Source organism: Pseudoliparis swirei, chromosome 9, assembly GCF_029220125.1.
Source record: "Pseudoliparis swirei isolate HS2019 ecotype Mariana Trench chromosome 9, NWPU_hadal_v1, whole genome shotgun sequence".
In the NCBI taxonomy this organism is placed as follows: domain Eukaryota; kingdom Metazoa; phylum Chordata; class Actinopteri; order Perciformes; family Liparidae; genus Pseudoliparis; species Pseudoliparis swirei.
In genome coordinates, this window is record NC_079396.1 from 5,244,108 (window position 1) to 5,264,300 (window position 20,193).

Genomic DNA, 20,193 nt, shown 5'->3' on the forward strand with positions numbered 1-20,193 from the left:
GCAGGAGTGTTGGAGGTGCAGGCAGCCCGGACACGTCCGGCGGGAGTGTCCGCTGATGGAGGTGGGCCAGGTGATCCGGGTTGCCGGCTCTCCAACACCCTCCCCAGGTCCGGGAGCGACATACCGCGTACCGGTAAGAATCCAGGGGGGTATACATCAGGCAATGGTGGATTCCGGCTGTACACAGTCTATGATCCACCAGAGCCTGGTTCGACCAGGGGCATTGGTGGAGGCATTGTGGGTGAAGATAAGGTGTGTGCATGGGGACATTCACGAGTATCCCATAGTGTCAGCGGAAATTAGATACGGGGGGAAAAAGCATAACGTGAAGGTCGCGGTTAGCTCCCGCCGCACGCACCCCTTAATCTTGGGAACCGATTGGCCAGGGTTTGACAAGTTAATGGGGAAGGCTGCGGGGGTGCGGTCACGGCAGACAGGGTCATGCGGTATGTGCGCCGTGCTCAGCGGTGACGCGAGGTTGTCCGACACTGCAGACGGGGAGGGGGAACTGGCGGAGCCTCCTATGGCGACTCCTCCGGCTCCCGAGTTTCACTCCATGGAAGATTTTCCACTCGAGCAGTCTCGGGACGATACTCTACGCTCAGCCTTTGACCAAGTGATGCGAATTGATGGTCAGCTGGTGCACCCTGACGCAGTGCAGACATATCCGCACTTCACATTGATCAGGGACAGACTGTACAGAGTGAGCCGTGACACTCACACAGGGCAGGAAAGCACCCAGTTGCTGGTGCCGAACAGCCGCCGGGAAATGGTTTTCCAGGCGGCTCACTATAACCCGATGGCTGGTCACATGGGATATGATAAAACTCTGGACCGGATAATGACCCGATTTTATTGGCCGGGCATCCGGGCGGATGTGCGCCGGTGGTGTGCGTCCTGCCCGGAGTGTCAATTGGTAAACCCTCCGGCCATTCCGAGGGCACCTTTGCGCCCGCTGCCATTAATGGAGGTTCCATTTGAGCGAATCGCTATGGACCTCATCGGGCCATTTCACCGGAGTGCACGCGGATATCGCTTTGTGTTAGTCTTCGTGGATTACGCAACCCGATACCCGGAGGCGGTGCCCTTGCGCAACATTTCTGCAAAGAGTGTCGCGCAGGCGCTGTTTCAGGTCATCTCCCGAGTCGGAATCCCGAAAGAGATTCTGACTGACCAGGGCACCCAGTTCATGTCAAGAACACTGAGAGAACTTTACGGGTTACTGGGCATCAAGTCTATTCGACCAGTGTGTACCACCCACAGACCGACGGTCTGGTGGAGCGTCTGAATAAGACTTTGAAGTCCATGATCCGTAAATTTATTAATGACAATGAGACTAATTGGAATAAATGGCTTGACGCTCTGTTGTTTGCAGTACGGGAGGTTCCCCAGGCCTCCACGGGATTTTCTCCCTTTGAACTTTTGTTCGGCAAGACTCCACGGGGGGTGCTCGACCTCATTAAAGAAAACTGGGAGGAGGGGCCGAGCACCAGTAAAAACGAGATCCAACACGTCCTGGACCTGCGAGCAAAGCTCCACACCCTGGGTCAGCTGTCACGTGAGAATTTGCTCCAGGCCCAGGAGCGTCAGCAGCGGCTGTACAACAGAGGTGCCAGGCTGAGACAATTCACACCGGGAGAGAAGGTACTTGTATTGCTTCCTTCTTCCAGCTCTAAACTCCTCGCCAAGTGGCAAGGGCCCTTTGTGGTCACACGGCGAGTGGGGGATGTCGACTATGAGGTGGTGCGTTCTGATAGGGGCGGAGCTACACAGATTTACCACCTCAACCTCCTAAAAGCATGGAGAGAGGTGGAGTCTGTTTCTCTGGTGTCCTCGGTAGCGGAGAGAGGAGCTGGGGCCTGAGGTCCCAAAATCCACCAATCCGGCCTCGCTCCTTTGTGAAGACCGTCTCTCCGGGACCCAGAAAACAGACATTGCCCAGTTGCAAAAGCAGTTTGCTGATGTGTTCTCTCTCCTTCCAGGACGCACAAACCTCATAGAGCACGAGATTGAGACTCCTCCGGGCGTCACGGTGCGGTTACGACCCTACAGGTTACCTGAACACAAGAGAAAGGTGGTTCAGCGGGAATTAGCGGCCATGCTGGAGATGGGGGTAATAGAAGAGTCTCACAGTGCCTGGTGTAGCCCCATTGTTCTTGTGGTCAAAAAGGATGGGTCTATACGGTTCTGCGTGGACTATCGCAGGGTGAACGATGTGTCACGATTCGATGCTTACCCAATGCCCCGGGTCGACGAGCTCCTGGACCGACTGGGCACTGCGCGTTTCTTTACGACACTGGATTTAACCAAGGGCTACTGGCAGATTCCTCTGTCGCCAGAGTCTAAGGAAAAAACGGCCTTCTCCACTCCGTTTGGGTTATACCAATTCACCTCGCCTTTGGGTTGTTCGGGCCCCAGCCACCTTTCAACGCCTCATGGACCGGGTGCTGCGTCCGACGCTGCATATGCTGCCGCCTACCTGGATGATGTGATCATACACAGCACCACCTGGGCGGAGCATGTGCAGCGGGTCGGCGCGGTGCTGGAGTCCCTGAGGCAGGCGGGGCTTACGGCCAACCCGGGGAAGTGTGCAGTTGGACGGAGGGAGGTACGGTATCTGGGGTACCACTTGGGCGCCGGGCAGGTGCGCCCTCAGGTGGACAAGACCGCCGCCATCGCAGCCTGCCCGCGGCCCAAGACTAAAAAAGAGGTGAGGCAGTTTTTGGGGCTGGCGGGCTATTACAGGCGGTTCATCCCGAACTTTGCAGAGCTGACCAGCCCCATGACTGACCTGACCCGGAAAGGTGCCTCAGATCCGGTCCAGTGGACGGAGCAGTGCCAGTTGGTGTTTGAGGAGGTAAAGCAAGCTCTCTGTGGGGAACCACTCCTTCACACACCTAACTTCTCTCTCCCTTTTACTCTGCAGACCGATGCGTCGAACAGAGGGCTGGGGCCGTTTTGTCCCAGCAGGTAGGGGGGTTTGACCGCCCCGTGCTGTACATCAGCCGCAAGCTGTCGGAGAGGGAGGGCAGGTACAGCACGGTGGAGAAGGAGTGCCTCGCCATCCGGTGGGCGGTCGACTCCCTGCGCTACTACCTCCTGGGACGCTCATTCACCCTCTGGTCGGACCACGCCCGCTCCAATGGCTCCACCGCATGAAAGATACCAACGCCCGAATCACTGGTGGTATCTGGCTTTACAGCCTTTAATTTCAAGGTGATCCATAGGCCGGGACACAGATGGTCGTGGCCGACTTCCTCTCCCGCTCTCATGGGGGAGGGGAGTAGGTTAGGCGGATGTTGCCCGGCCTAAGTCGGGCGGTGGAGGTATGTGGCAGGGGTGTGTAAGCTCGGCTGCAGAGTGGGTGGAGCGGGGTGTGGTTCAGGAACGGTGTCTGATTGTCATCAGCTGGTCTGAGGACAATCAGACCAGCTGATGACAATCTGTGGGGGTGTATCTGCGAGGCTTTGGCTTCAAAAGGAGCTGGACGGGCTGAAGACGGGATGGAGTGCTGGAGCAGAGACACTGTCTGGGGTCGTATCCAATAAAGTACATTACGAACTATCGCTCTGGCTGATCATTCCGTGGTGCTTAAAGGGGAACCTACCAGTGACGGCAAGACGCATTGTCACAATGGTGAAGCAGCATTCAGTTATTATGCCACACACAGTTGGAACAAACTTCCGGAAGAGCTTAGATCTGCACCAACTCTTACTACTTTCAAAAACAGGCTAAAAACGTTTATGTTCTCCATTGCCTTAAATTGAATCTTGTATTAATCCTGAAATAATAAGACGACAGAAGGAATGATTCTTTGCACTTAGATTTTTATCTTTATTTTTTCTTTTATTAATCTTCTTTTATGCTTTTATGCCTTTTTAAATTGTTTCTTTGATGCACTTTGTATTCCTCTTTTTTATTTCTTATTCTTGATCTATTTTTTGTAAAGCACTTTGAATTGCATTCATGTATGAAATGTGCTATATAAATAAACTTGCCTTGCCTTGTAATAATTCCTTCTGGTCACATGACATATATAGCTTCTATCCATCATGGAGAGAGATCCTCATCTGTTGCTCTCCTGAAGGTTTCCTTCCCTTTATTTTCCATGTGAAAGGGTTTTTTGTATTTCATGGGAGTTTTTCCTGATCCAATGTGAGGTCAAAGGTCAGGGATGTCGTATGTGTACAGATTGTGAAGCCCTCTGAGGGGAGTTTGTGATCTTGATATAAACTGAATTGAATTGATTTGAACGCTTTATTTTTCCATCATCTCCTGATGATTTCTGGAAAGAAACTGTAACTTTGCACTCAAACGTTTATCAGACGTCGTTGGTTTTAAGGGTATTATTTTTTAAAGCAAATACATTTAAACCAGAGTAAGAATGCGTTCATCGTTTATTTATTGTTGGAGTCTTTACTCCCTGGCTACATGGTCACCTGACTTGACCTCACCTGAATGAGTAAAATACTTTAGGTTGTGCATTCTTAGCCATGAGTTTAACTTTTTTTAAATTATAAAATAGTTCATTTAAATAAAAAAATAGTAAAAGTAATATTTAGTATAATTATATAATGGAATCCAATAAAAAAGACATTCCAGGCACATCCATATCTATATAAAATAAAACATTACAGAAAGCATCACCATGTACATAAAACATGGGTCGAACAACTATGATTATGCCCAATAACAAAATCATTTTAACAATTTGTTTTAATGTCGGACATAAAGAAATGTGGAAATATATCTAAGTTAATACATTATTAAGAATTAAATTATGTTTACTGCTTGTGGATTGCAACATTAACTAAAAAACAAAATGGTGGTGATTAAAGTGTTCCCGTAAAAAGAGCTCATTGTCAAATACAACAAATATTTACTGTATATTTCTGGCCTAAGTGGCCATTAAAAAAAAGTGGAAAGAACATAGGTATGAAAAACTGCACACTGTGTGTTATTCTTCAATAACTCTACACCACATTGTGGATTATCCGTCACATGAGGCAATGCAATATACTGCTGTTATAAACCATTAAGTAGGGGCCTACATTAAAATACATCACACACATGGGCTTCATAGAAAGTGTTACCCAGTTGGATTTTAGTCTCTACAATAAAATTTTCTTTTTTTATTGTTCCAGTTCTTCTCAGATACTGTTGCTGTGTCCCAGTTTGGGAAATGATTGACCCGCCCTGTAGTTTTCAAGCAAAAGATCTTCCAGAAACAAGGACAGTGTGAAATTAAAATGAAAATATCACCCCTAATATATACATAGACTACAACAAGCATGCAAAGCCCCAATTTAAGGACACTTGGGGGCCCTAGATAGTCCCTCATGCACCAGTGAGTCAGCGGCTCTGTGCTAGAACTGGCAGAACTACGTTTGATTACATATCCTCGTATAAATTCTCACCCACTGTCAGGTGTTGACATTTTTTCGATCACTTTTCCAGTAGAGGTCTGGATATTTGTTGTTTCTTTTCTTCGACTTTGCAAAAAAATGCAGATCCGCTGAGCCTCTGCGGTGTTGTGTGCGACAGCAGCAGCAGTTCCTGCATTGGCAGGTCCTCAAAGGGGCAATTTATTTACGCTGAGCGCAAACCAATGAAGCGCTAAATAAAGGCAGCATGAAATAAAAGGTATGGGATCAGGTGGAAATTGGTATTTTCTCACTCACAGACCACTGTTGACCTGGAAAACACTCACGCATACACACCAAATACACACTCCGCAGCTCCTCTGTTTATATCCTCAAATGCATACATTAAGATGGAGATGTACAGGATCTTTTCGTACAAAGAAATTAAAAGAAATAAAAATAAAAAAAACAGATTGTAGACACATTAACAGGATCACCTGTGCACATTTGCACTTAAACAAACACTTGCTATGCGAAGCCTATTTTTTTTAAAAACTTTGGTTGACTATACCTTATTACATTGTGGTATTTGAAATTGTGTTTTATTTTTATTTTGTGTTTTTGTAATATCTTGCGGCTGTTCGTGTTAATTTGTCCACCTGTTGTACTTTTCTCACAAGAATGCCTCTTGTGCTTCTCCTCTGCTTTTCCTCCGCTTGAAACGAGACCCACAGAACATAAAATACATTAATTGAATATATATATATATATATATATTTATATATACATCATTTCAAATATATCAAGCATCTAAAATCAGCAAATAGCACATCCAGCTGGCCAAAACATTTCATATCAAAATATAGTCAATTTAGACAAGGAATCTGAATACATTTAATCACTCATGAATTTTAATTAAAGAATTTAACTTATGCGACACACTGCAGATTTGTCCCCCTAACCCCCCCCCCCTCTCATTTCCACCCCCAATATAAATATCTATGTACTATAGTAATAAAAGACATGAAAGAAAAGAAAAGTCAGTCCCAGGATTCAAACGAGATCTCGACATCTGTAAAATCACAAATGCTTCTCTAGCCGGGTGGTGAGCTCTGGTCTGGGTCCCCAAAAATATATACAAGAATATGAATGATGCATTGGATATGACTTATTTCACAGTATTTCTGAATGGTCACACACACTCGCACACAGGCCCACAAGCGTACACACACACACACACCCACACACACACACACACACACACACACATGGTGGTGAGAGGCACAAACAGACCATTAACATGAGCCGGGTGACCACATCTGCTAAATGCCCCCGGTGGTGGGTACAAGATGTGTGAGCTTCATTGACAACAGAAAAACGACTCTTCTAGTCTATGTTGGCACCACATTAAAAAAATACATAAGTTATAAGCTAAGACGCTCAAAATGTCCTCGTTTCACCACCGTGACCGTCAGTCTTTAAGCCGCCTCATTGTTGTCGAACTCCTCGGTGACGCTCCAAGAGAATCTTCATGCTTTCTCACAACCTTTTTCCGTCTTGTGTGTTTTTATCTGCAGAGGTGTAAAGTTTCACCCATCAGCCAAATGAGAGAAAAGAATCCGATGGACAATAAGGGCCCGGCTCAACCTCCGCAGAGTCGTTACTCTTCAGCGGTGCGCTGTCGTTAAAGGAACTTGGCTGGAATATAACGGTGGACGGCTTCATCGCCGGGATAGTAAAGAAGATGAAGGGGATCGACTTCTGAAAGACCTTCTGACAAGTCTAAATCAAGACAAAAAGGTACGACAATTCTTCAAGGGGCCGTCCCCTGTGGACCACAATGTTGGATAACAAGGACAAAAAATAAAAGATGAAGTACTTCAATGAATATTCCACTGCGCCATCGGTAAATGTTCGGCGAGGTGTCCACGAATTTGGCTGCGGTGAAGATTCGATGCCGATGGAGTACCATGCCGCTCACTTTAGACTTCTCAGAGTTCTCAGAAGTGTCAGCCGAGAGTCTTTCACTGTGGGGATAGGGGGAAACATCGCTATGTATTTATTTTAGTATTACGTTTGGAAAAATCTCGTTGGTGAATGGACACAATGTTCTGGTGGTCTCGGTTCCGATTGTCGCGTGGATGTCAATGAACCTGCGGGAGGAACAAGAGAAAAAAATCCTGAAGATTTCACGACCCACTTTAGCATTGATTGCCTGCTAATGCTTCTGTTTTGTGTCGCATTCCTGCCAAAAAGCGCTTCCTCTTTTGTTTTTAATCAAAAATTAATTCCGTTTAATAAATCACAAAACACCGAATGAGACAGTTTTAAGCTGTTGAGGATATCTTTCTTTTTTATTCAAGAAATTAGAAAAACAACAACACAGTCATAATCAGATCAGCACCATCTCTGTATTTTCAATTTTCATCTGAGCCAGCTCCAACAAAACTCTTTACATATAACATCTGAGCCCATTAAGAATGAAATAAGATCTCCAAATTAAGGTGTTGTCATTCTCTGCTTATGCAATTATAAAACCGGGTTCTGAATGATCATTTATATAATTGATATAATTGATAATAATAATAATAAAACATGATCTCCATAACATAATGGTCATGATCATGCCTGACAAAAAGCCATTAAATAAGATATATTAAAACTAGACATTTTGAATTGGGCTTTATTTGAGCTTTAACCAATCAAGGTGTGTGAATGATTTTTTAAAGGGATTGGTCCGTGAGTGTATGTGCTAATATATTCCTTCCACGTGGATTACATTTCACCTCCAATGAAATTCTGTAGCTAATGACTTAATTTAGCCAATCATTTGCTAAAGAAATCCATTTGAATGATAATAGAACTCTACCATGAATATGTTATATGGATAAATCTATAAATGTGAATACATAAATGATTCACGGTGACAGTGGACAATAGTGACACCCAAGACCGCCCGAATAAATCATTCAGACACTTAAATGTGAGTCGGCAAATCCACACAAGAATTGCACAAATTCCCAGGGCTGGCAAATAAATATTTATGACGGCCCCAATTCCCCTTTTCTCCCTGTCCTTGGTAATTGTGCGTGATTCATTTTGTTTCCTCGGTGGAAGAGAGGATATCAATCTTAGAATAAGGCATGCAGATTCCTGTGTTTTGGCCAAACACAAAAAGCTTCGCAGATGCTCGAGCAATGTTCTCTGGGTTTTTTTAAAGGAAAAAAAAAAGAACATTTGTGGAAGTCAAGTTGAGCCTTGAGACTCGCCGGCTACTGACTCCTGCTTGAAATCGAACTGTCACCGAAGCATTTAGAGAGGGATTTTTTCTCAAATGTAGCTTTTTATCCTTCGGTTGTTGTTGTTGTTTTTCTCAAGAACATCCTTCAAAACCACATCAGTGTTCTCCCTTTGTCCTCGACGAGAGCCCGGACACATGAAGAGGCCTCTCCCTCTCACCTCCACAGTATTCCAATACCCCCATTTAATTTCCCTTTTCTTTTGCACCATGCATACTGAGACATGAGGGATTCCATTGTGTCTTCAAGCCCCGGTGGATCTTTATTTAGACTGAGTGGTGAGAGCAGTATTAACAAAGTGCATGACGAATACACTAATAAATTCATTCCGGCTCTGATCTTAAACTAAACTCTTTAGCAACATGGCGCTAAAGCAATTCTGCTGTTTCCCTGAGGAGTTTTTTTTCCTTCTGCTTTCTACAGGCTGCGACAATCAACATGTCTTTGGTTGCGTGCTTGTCGAAGTTAAACCGAAGCAGGGTTAAACACTCAGTATGCAAATTAGAATGACGTACATCAGAAAAAAAAACCGTACATACTTGCTGTCTTCTCTGCATCCTACGACGGTTCCTTGGGCAAAGGCTGGAAAAAGCAAAGTAGAAGGTCAGAGGTCGGCTTTCACTAAGGTTGCAATCAACTTTCCCTTGGCATATTTGCCTCAGACGCAGAGCAGCATATGTCCATTTTAAAAGCCCAGCTGGCGTGTCTTCCAATTATATCTAAGGCGAGACGATGGACGCTGAAGGTTATTTAGTTCTCTCCCAGTTTTTATGACCTTTATGAGAAAATACGAGCGAGTAATGGCCACCTCATCATCACCGTTAACGACCGAGAGACCTTTCCTTTTCTCCCATCAACGGCATCACACAGATAGCATTTTTTTAATACATCACATTTGCTGGCGGTGATAAACAGCGCTCCACTTTGTTTCTCCGTGAACAACCACGTCTCGCCTCCTACATTCATTTTTCGGAGAGAGAGCCTGTGAACACACACAGCTTTCCCCTTGACCGGAGGAAGAAAACAGCTCCTTCGCCTTCCTGATATTGGCGAATGAGCCACTTTTGTGTAGATAATGACTTCGGGTAATCATAATCAGGGAGCTAATGGTCTGTTTAGTCAATCAGAGGAGCCGAGCCGATCCGCCATGTCTGGCCGTAGCATTGGCATTCCCGGCAGCCGCCGCTCTCCTCTCTGCCGTGCCAGGCTATCTGCAGCAGCGGGGCGGGGGGGGGGGGGGGGGACTTGGTATTCTGGTGCCTGCCCCGGCCCGTCGGCCTGCGCTCCGTCGCTCTGTCTGTCCGACCGGCGCCGTCAAAGAAATGCAGTGCTCTGAAGAGGCGCTGATCCATCACACCTCTCCGGCAGCATGTCATCTAAATGCTAAGTACTTCCACGGCATCTTTAAATCAAAACAAGAAAAGAAATGAACGCGCTGGGGGGGACGGGAGCGGGGGGGCGGGCGGGCAGTTGGAAAGGGATAAAAGCTCATAAGGGCACAATAGAATCTGCCGAGCAAACCTTTTGCTTTTTGATTACATTCATTTCCGAGAGGAGAGAGGAAATGTGGGAGAGGAGAAAACCGGGCGAGATGGAAAGCGAGCGAGGAGCCCAGAGACCTTGTTATCCCTTCAGATGAACATGGAGAGAGAGAAACAAGATATTGATACACACCGCCCCCCAAAGGTTCCACCAAAGAAAATAGTACGTCGTTTGGGTTCTCTAAAAAAAAAACACACATCATGAATGCACCTGAGCTGCGCCCACAATAGGATGCCCCCTCACACACACACACTCACACACACACACACACACACACACACACACACACTCGTGCTCTCCCTTGACTCCCTGTCTCAGTCGGACTCGAAGCTCTATATATCGATTGGAGGGATTCTTGAAGTCGGAGCAGAGTGCTGAGGCGGCAGAAGCGGGCCTGGCACTATTAAATGCTCCCACTAATTAAAAGGGTAACAAGGTGAGTTTGCCACCCCCCCCCCCCCTCCCACGAGGTGGCTTGCTGGCCCCGCCTCACACACACACACACACCGGTACACACTGCTCACCGCCGAGGGTGTTTACAAGACAGGGGGATCCGAGGACATGGAAGGCGAAAATTCAACCTCCCGCTGGGCTAGAGGGGTGAGCGAGATTCACGGATAAGGAGAGAGAGAGAGGGGGATTCAATTAACTTCTTTCCTTATCATCAATAAGGCATATTTTAGGATCAAAAGTATTTTTAAAGACACAGTACACATTTTTTTTTTTTTTTTTAAACCCTCAACCGAGGCAGCACTATGGCTCCTCTGAATTCTTTGGAGAGCCAGCAGGTGTACAGCACACGGCGTGTTGGCCCCGGTGCTCAGGGGGACACAAAGCACGGGCGTCATATTTTGTGGCACTTCAAGCCACATAATTCACACCAGCCATTACGGAGGCAGCGACGACACATCCTTCTTCCCCCAGGGGGGGGGGGGGCTCTCCTAACAAGTGGACTTCTTGTTGGTTTCATCCGCCGGAGACTCGCAGAGGGCCCCCGTCATTACCCGCCGTTGGTGTTATTAGACTAACAAGCGCAGCAGCTACACGGCCGACTGAAGATCCTGAGTGGATGCCTGGCGCCCAGATGTGAGCCCGATGCACAAAAGCACCGGCGCATTAGAGCCGGTGCCATCTCACGGGAACAAAAACAACAACGTATTTCCTGTTTATTTCTGGGGAGGCAGCGACAGTAAAGCCCAATATCTATTGTACCAAATTCAAATCCATTACTGTAGAAGTATAATAACATAAAAGAAGCGACGCAGGATGCCTCATTGTTCCACTCAACGACTCGGAAGGTCTTTCTTTCCAGTACGATTTCAAATTTTTAATGAACACCTTTCAGTTTTTTTTAAAATTCAACATCTTTCTGATGGTCTTGTTTTATGGAGCATCTTCTGGTTTTGTTTGTTCCTTGTCGTGTTTCTTGTCTGTTGTGTCGATTTTTGTCTGTATGACTTGTTAGTGGAACATGCGTTTCCCCACTAGGGGTTAATCAAGTTTTCTAATCTAATCATCTAATCTAAGAAAAGTCCATTAAAGAAAAATAAATGTATGCCTGAAATAAATTGTTTTTTAAAGTTTTTGCCGGTGAAAAGCTGCACTCATAGATTTTCTTTTACTTCAGGTGTCATGATCCAGAAATTGTGTGTCTTGTTTTGTGTCTTATTTTGAAATCCCTATCTCGTGTCATCCGTTTCCCTGTGATTGCCTCACCTGTCCCTGATTGTTTCCTTCTGTGTGATTGCTATTCCCTCCCTCATTACGTCCACCTGTGTCTCGTTCCCCAGTGACCAATCACCTGCACCTTCCCTGTGTATTTAAACCCCGTTTGTCGCATTCCCCAGCGTGGGTGTGTACCGTCTAGTTGTGTTTGTCCTACTGTTTAGTTTGCGTGTGTAACCTGGTTTGAGCAAATGGAATAAATCTTCTGTGCAAAGGTCATCTGCATTTGGGTCCTCTCTCTCTGGCATCCTGACATCAGGGGCCAGTTGTCCACCCAACATTGACATGTGGTATAACCTATACAAGTTGTTATTACCTTCGCATTGAAAATGCGGAAGGTAATGTTTTGATCGCCGTGTATTTGTATGCGTGCGTGCGTGTTATTCGCATAAGTCAAAAAGTATTAAACCGAATCGCATGAAATTTGGTGTGATTGGTTATTATCCGGGGACCATTTGATTATATTTTGGGACCGATCGGGTCAAAGGTCAAGGTCATGAAAAGGTCAACATCTTCTTTGAATCGCATGAAATTTGGTGGGATGATTGGTTATTATCCAGGGACCATTTGATTAGATCTTGGGATCGATCGGGTCAAAGGTCAAGGTCATGAAAAGGCCAAAATGTGGCTGCGCGGAAGGTATGCGCTCTACCGAGTGCCCGTTCTAGTTCTATTGTGTTATACAACTATTGATAGGAGACGCGGAACAACATTAGCATTGGTTTTGAGTTGTGTTTCTGGCCACCTGGTGAATGTCAGTGCAATATTCACACCATTCGCTCTCCTTGGAGCTCGGGTTCGGTCTCCACCGAATCTTGAGGGAAATGCCGCTAAATGAGCCACGATGTTCGCCAGTTGCTAACTTTGTGTGTGTGTGTGCAGTTTTTGTTGTTGTTGCTGGGCAGCGCACTGAGAACAGCTGCCTGCTGCTGGGAATGAGATTGATGAGCAGAATTCGCAGGGCTGTAAACCAAAATAGTTCACATTACCCCGAGACATTTAGATTCATTAGTAACTAAAATAAAGAATACCAACAAATATTTTACTTTAACAATAAATCATGTGTACTTTGTTCCAGGCCGACGTTGGTTTACACACTCGTTTATACATGGAAATCAAGAAGCAGGCTCGAGAAACTGGCACGAGGTGTATGAGATTATTGCATTGAGTGTACATTTTTCTTGCAAATGTTACATTAGCGTTGGGCAATGAGTGCAGATTAATTAGACGTCAGCACTGAACTATCTTAAACTATTCATTAAAAAAAAAAGCAGACTTTTTGTGATGGATAACACAAATAAAGCAGGTGTCAAGAGCCTTGCGTATTGATTTTCATACAACAGAAATCAATGGAGAGCAAAACGCAGCAGTGGGCTTTTCAAAATAGTTAGCGGTGATTTGTAGTTTGAAAAAATAGCTAAAAGAATTAAAACCACTGATACGTTCAAATGTAGCATCCTATACGTGAACCACCTTGTAATATTGTGTAATAGTGATGCTTATTTCAAATAAATATAAACTCTGTAGGGTTTCTTATCTACAATAATGCATCGTATCTGAAGCGTGTGTTTCTTTAAAATAAAATGGTAACCTGCAATGTTGCTGTTCAACAAATACTGTGGCGATAAGAGCATACATAATGTCACGTGTGAAATCCAATGTCATGTAAAGTAAACGGTAGCATAAAATACAACACATATCTTAAAAAATTGTATTTTGCACATGAATATGGCGGAAAGGCTGAGCCCAAAGGGAGCAGCGCTAACCAATGAAGCCGGATGCTTCAACGTGGCCGGTCCACGGCGAGGCGTTCTGCATTACACCTGGTACAAAAAAAAAAATTCTGTGTTGAAATGTGGCCTATGGCTCTGACAATTTCACACCAGACGAAGCTCTGGAGACTTGAAGCATTGTGCGGCGTAAAAAAAAATCTTGCATGGAAGTTCAAAGCGTGGCGATGACAGAACTTCAAACAGGGGAGCTGGGTAAAGTGTACTGAAATTGACAGCAGAAGGGACCATGTTCACTGGGTTTCAGACAAAGAGGAAGGGGGGTGCGGAGGGTGGTGGTGGTGGTGGTATGCGCCTGGCGAAGGCAAGCAGAACAAATAAAAACCTCTTTTAATAGATGTTGGCATCAGAAGAAGGTTAAAAAAATAACCAAATAAAACAAATGTGTTGTTTTATTGACACCCTCCGAATGAACTCCGGAGGACACATTAGATGGTGTTAATGTAATCATGACACTTTCTGCGGAATGTATGTGCCGTAACACGACACCTAGGATAACACAAATGAGAGAAAAAAGAAGGTGGATTTCGTTTTTTCGGAACATCTCTATCAATCCAACCTATTTCAATATATGTTCTGCATCAGTCCACAAGCTATCTGCACAAGACCGATGATCGTGCCTCGGCATCGGACAAACGGATGAGCTGAAAGCAGGGGAGTGCATCTTTCCCCTTCTGCTTGATGAATAGAGGAACCCTTTAATGAAAGCGAAATGAAGAGTGTATTTGCTTATCGGGCGTAACCCTTTCGCGTACTCCGGTGCTCGCGTGTAAACTGAGCCTCAGTCATGTCATAAATGTACACTGGAAGGCGAGGAGGCCCGGCTACTATATGTTATCTCCCAGGATACAGAGGGAGGCTGTCGGATACAATATGACAAGAGCACCGGCAGTTCACCAACACCAACGTGAGGGAAAGCCTGGAGGTGAGCCAGAAAGACACAAAATATAAACTCTGGATTTTTTTTTTTTTTTTGTCTGATGTACAGTCAAAGAATGAAATGAATCAAAGAATGCATGGTGGGGAATTCATTAGATTAAGAATACATTAAAAACTACTAGCCTCATATTTGCATCTCTCTCTCTTTAATCATTTATTTAATTAAATTAATCAATTTGATTAATTGTATTAATTTTATTTATCATCGATTTTTTTAAACATTGTAAATGACAAAAAAGGATAACTTAATACAAATAAAGATATAGGAAGACAGACCACCACGAAAAACGATATAGTAAATTAAATTAATAGGGGGTCGTCATTGGCTCGTTACAATTTCTGATAAATTTTTCCCGGTTCAGCTGAGATCCTTACTCGTCTTTTCCTTGCCTACAGTCCATTTTCCCCAGTGTTGTTCATGGGACTCTGCTTTGATCCTTAGGTAGAGAATACATGTATCCACACAGTATATTTCCTCTATCCATTCACTGTCCTGGGCTGGAGGGTCACTTTTCAACCAACTCCTTGTGATGGCCTTTTTACTTGCTAGTATCAGGATGTTAAAGAGGTAGATGTCCTTCTTTTGGATTATGTCGCCAGGCATTAGTCCCTCGGCGGCAAAAAAGAAAACTTCTCTTCACCCCAACGCCGCTGAAATATAATCTATTGTTCCTGCGCGGTTAGAATTTACTTGCTGGCGCTCAGAATTTAATAATTTCCGCATCAAATGAGAATAAATGACAGCAGTGTATTGGAGGCCGCCTTCTGCACAGCACGCATATCTAATATTTGAATATACTTTGGTCTGGTTTCTCCAATTAACGTCACTCACATGGAAAACATTTCTCTAATTTCCAGTTTGGATTTTCCTCGCTAATATTCCCCCACTGTGCCTGAGCCGAGCCCGCTGATGTAACACATGGGCCCATTTCCACCGTCTGCCTCAGAGGCTGCACACGGAGGAGTTGCTAACCGAGAAGCAACCGACTCCACGTCTCTTATTTTCAGTTTTCATTCATTTTATTTTAGTATAAATAAATGCTGCAGGGATTTTGTTTTTCTGGTCCACCTTTATCTAAACATCTCACTGAGGATACACATCTGTATGCAAGAGGAGGCAGCAGCTCTGTGGCAAATAAAAGAGCTGTAACACACAATATACTCCAATAGAAGAGAGGAGTCAAGTCCCATCGGGGTTAGCGTAAAATAGGCGGCAAGCTAAGAGGTTATTGAAGGATCACTTGAAAGATATTATAATGTCAGAGGGGTGATGTTTAGATAAAGGTAGATCTGATAGAAGGTAATGGTAAAGTCACATCCACTAATAAAAGGAGTGTGACAGCGTTGGGGCTTTTCATCTGAACTCGCTTCTCTCCTTCAGTACCGACGGCAGGATTCTCTCTTTTCATTATTATTGTTTCAAGTGCTTCTTCGAATCAGATTAGTGGTTTAAAACAAGGACGGAGCCGCCCTGAAGATAAGGCGTAAGGAGAATAGAATAAACTCTGTTTCTGGTTGGATAATGCTGTGATCGGTCGAGACTGCTCGTGTTACATCAGCAGCACGAAAAGCAATATGTAGGGGAAAAAAGGAGGAATTCAAGCATGTAGCCTCAGTAAAAAGAAGTCCCGAAATAGATTATTTTGTTTAACTGTATATACACTACCGTTCAACAGTTTGGGGTCACCATTATTATGTCCCCATTTTCTAAAGAAAAGCAATGTTTTTTCTCTCCAATGAAGATAACATAACATTTATCAGAAATACACTCTCTACATTGTTAATGAAATCTCTACATAGGTGAATAGAGGCCCATCTCCAGTGTTCTAATGGTACATTGTGTTATAGCCTTAGAAGACCAACGGAGGGTAAGAAAACCCTTGAGAACCCTTTTTATGTGAGCGCAGCTGAAAATAGAAGAGAGAAGCTATAAAACTGGCCTTCCTTTGAGCGACAAGTTTAAAGAAAATGTTTTATATTTTAAATATAAATCATTATTTCTAACCTTGTCAATGTATATTCACTATATTTTACATTCATTTTGCAATTCATTTGATAAATAAAAGTGTGAGTTTTCATGGAAAACACAAAATTGTCCGGGTGACCCCAAATTTATATTATATATGTGTGTGTGTGTGTGTGTTCATCACTCAATGAAAGAACGTTCCACTTAATGCAGCAGTGTGGCTGAGTGACGTGTTTTAAATATTTTTTGGGACGCCAAGGGAAGTCCAAATTTGGTCTTTACGGACGATACTCGACAGTAGGATGACGTCATCGTGGGGTCGTCTCTTCACAGGATTTAATCTGGAGTATTATGCAGTATTTCCACCTAACTGCTGTGTGCAGTTTTACATTTCATTTTTAAAACCTCATTGCTTTCTGTTTATTCGGACTTGGACATCTTTCCCATCCTTTTACACGAATGATAAGCCGGCCAACCGGAAACCCGTCATCTCCAACTTCGACCTCGACTAATCAACGATTCATTTCAAGGAGACGCACACACACACACACACACACAGTGGCTGACGGAGCCTGCCGGGTGCGCTGCGTCGCCTTTTGAGGAGCGAGCTCATTAAGAAGTCTGTCTCTGGTCAGATGGGTCGCCAGCTAAGCGGTGACCATGGCGACACATCACTCGGCTGCGTGTTTTTTTTTTCTATGCCCGACCACATTGAGGTCCTTTGGAACCGTGGCGCTGGAAAAGTGTGACATAACGACGCTGTGGAACTTTCTCACCTCTTTTCACAAGCTGGGATGATTTTCAGAACTCCTTCATAGCCGGACATTGGAATTGAATTCGCGGGTGCAATGAAATCCAGTTTTCCACACGACTGCATCACATTTGTAACATTCTCCACTCGAACACCTGTTTCCCTTTTCTGACCAGGTACACCGTTGACTTCTGTTTTCATTTCCTCTACACAAATCAAGATGTTGTGCCATATGGACTCCCTTTCAGAGGTCCTGCAGGGCTAACTGGTTATAACGTTTTCATGTTTTCAGCAGCACTGGCAGGACTACACACACTCTCTCACACACACACACACACACACACACTCCACTAGCTTTTCTCCCCTCTGGCTGACGGTGGAACAAAGAGCACATAGCTGGAGGAGGGCCACCAGTGCAGAAAAAAAAGAAAGAAAATGCTTTAAAAACAAACAAACACATGATGTAAGAGTCTGACCTACTAGGTTGTGCTGTGTGTGTGGGTGCTGTGTGTCTGTGCTGTGTGTGTGTGTGTGTGTGCTGTGTGTGGGGATGCTTGTGTGCTTTATTTGTGTGTGTGTGTGCTGTCTGTATGTGTGTGCTGTGTGTCTGTGCTGTGTGTGTGTGTGCTGTCTGTATGTGTGTGCTGTGTGGGTGTGTGTCTGTGTATGTATGCTGTGTGTGTGCTGTGTGTGTGCTGTGTGTGGGTATGTGTGTGTGTGTGTATGCTCTGTGTGTACTGTCTCTGTGTGTGTGTGTGTGTGTGTTGTTTGTGTGTGTGTGTGTGCTGTGTGTGTAAAAAAAAAACGACGCATGATGCAAGCGTCTCTGATCTACTAGGTTGTACTGTGTGTGTGTGTGTGGTTCATTTAGAAAAACACCCAACGGTCGCTTAGCATGTGGTATTTGTTGTGTGTGTGTGTGTATGCTGTGTGAGTGTGTATGTGCTGTGTGTGTGCTGTGTGTGTGGGTATGTGCGTGTGTGTGTATGCTGTGTGTGTACTGTCTCTGTGTGTGTTGTTTGTGTGTGTGTGTGTGTGTGTATTAAAAAAAACCTGACGCATGATGCAAGCGTCTCTGATCTACTAGGTTGTACTGTGTGTGTGTGTGCATGTGGTTCATTTTGAAAAACACCAAACAGGAGCTTAGCATGTGGTATTTGTTGTGTGTGTGTGTGTGTGTGTGTGTGTGTGTGTGTGTATGTGGTAGGAAGATTGTTGTCGTTTCCCAGCCACTGTCGAGTATTTCCTGAGCGGCCGAGCACACGGGAAACCTCATTCTGGTTATGATCAAACAGGGTTTTTTCGAGAGCTTGCGTCTCACAATTCGAGCTCCCCTCTAAGCCTGCGACATCATATTTTGGGGATAATAACTGCGCTGAAGAAGCATTTCTATGAGTGGTTTCCATTTGAGCCGTCACTTGATTTGCAAAGGCGGACAACGGGGCTCCGCCGAGCTCTTGACGGAGCCCTCGCCGAGCGGAGGGGGCAGGTGACGCAATCGCTCGCCCCGAAAGGACATCAGACATCAAACAATGTTCCCCCCCCCCCTCCCCCGCCTCTGCCACACCCCATCAAGTGTATGAAAACCAACCTCACGACACCCCCCGCACGAATTGCGCTCTCTCTCCCCCCTCGGAGAATATCATACGTGGGCCTTTCAGCGGCTCACTAGTGAAGACAGATTGCCAGCTTTTTTTGGGGGGGGGGGGGGGGAGGTTGAGGGGGGGGGGCCTCCAGAGAGTGATTCATATTAATGGCGAGCTGGCAGTGGAGAACGGGCCGCATATGCAAACTCCATTAGCAGGTTAGGCTGGAGTGTGTGTGACCTGGCAGTGCCACCGTGTGCTGCACACACGGGAGGGAGGGAGGGCGGGCTGCGGTGGGGGTGGGGGGAGAAAGAGGGTGGGGGGGGGGGCGCTGCGTATAAAAAGAGCTGCAGATGCATGTGTCCACAGTGTGTGTGCCGCGCGGCTCGACTGCTATATTGTTTTCGTCAATATATGAGCTTGATGTTTCTATCGAGACATTTACTGTAATTATTTATTCTAATTTATGATTGAGTTATTGTTGCATAATGAAAAGCCTTTCAAGCGGAGCCGCCTGGTAACGGTCTGCCACACTGTTAGTTTTGTATTTTTTGTTTCACGCTGTTTTAGAGGTCATGAGCATTAGCATTAAACTGTTCTAATAAACGGTTCTAATGAACCCTTTAACACAATCCACCTACATTAAAACAATGGACATCTTCAGTTATTTGAACTTTTCATAATTTAGAAGCTTTCAAGGATTTAATAAGTAGTTATGACAGCCGCCATTTATGTAAAATCATTCAATTTGGATTAGTTACCACGGGTGAGCGGTGGAGGTCTAATCCATTGGCGTAATATTTGGTAGTTCATCCCTGCTAGCTAGATAAACATAGTGCTAATATCCCGCAGGTGGCGCAGTTAGACATTAAAGGTTAGAAGTCATGAGTTTTGGCACACTGTGTCTGCAATAGGCAGATCATATTAATGGATTCAACCCTCCTGTTACCTTTAGGGTCAATTTGATCCCATTCAATGTTTAACGTCGGTGTTCTTTGGGGTCAATTTGACACCAGGCTGTTTTTCACTGTGTCAAACATATAAGAAATATCAATTTTTAAATATATTTAAAGGGCTATTTAGGTAGTCAACAAACAAACATAAAGTACCTCACACTTAAACTTGGGAAACAATATTAATTCTAATAATTTTCTGGAGGTTTTAATTGCTGGGGTCAAATTGACCCCGAGGGTAAAATATGTTAGTACATGTAAAGGTAACAGGAGGGTTAA

General features: G+C 44.8%; 1 protein-coding gene across 1 annotated transcript in view; it reads right to left on the reverse strand.

The window, feature by feature from the left end:
- Positions 1 to 6,395: 6,395 nt before the first annotated feature.
- Positions 6,396 to 20,193, reverse strand: part of tafa5l (TAFA chemokine like family member 5, like) — a 45,743-nt gene continuing 31,945 nt past the window's right edge. The window contains exons 4-5 of the mRNA XM_056424151.1: positions 9,202 to 9,244; positions 6,396 to 7,516 (exon numbers count right to left, since the gene is read on the reverse strand). Coding sequence (XP_056280126.1) covers positions 9,221 to 9,244 — 24 coding nt within the window. The 3' untranslated portion in view covers positions 6,396 to 7,516; positions 9,202 to 9,220. The remainder of the gene's footprint in view (positions 7,517 to 9,201; positions 9,245 to 20,193) is intronic.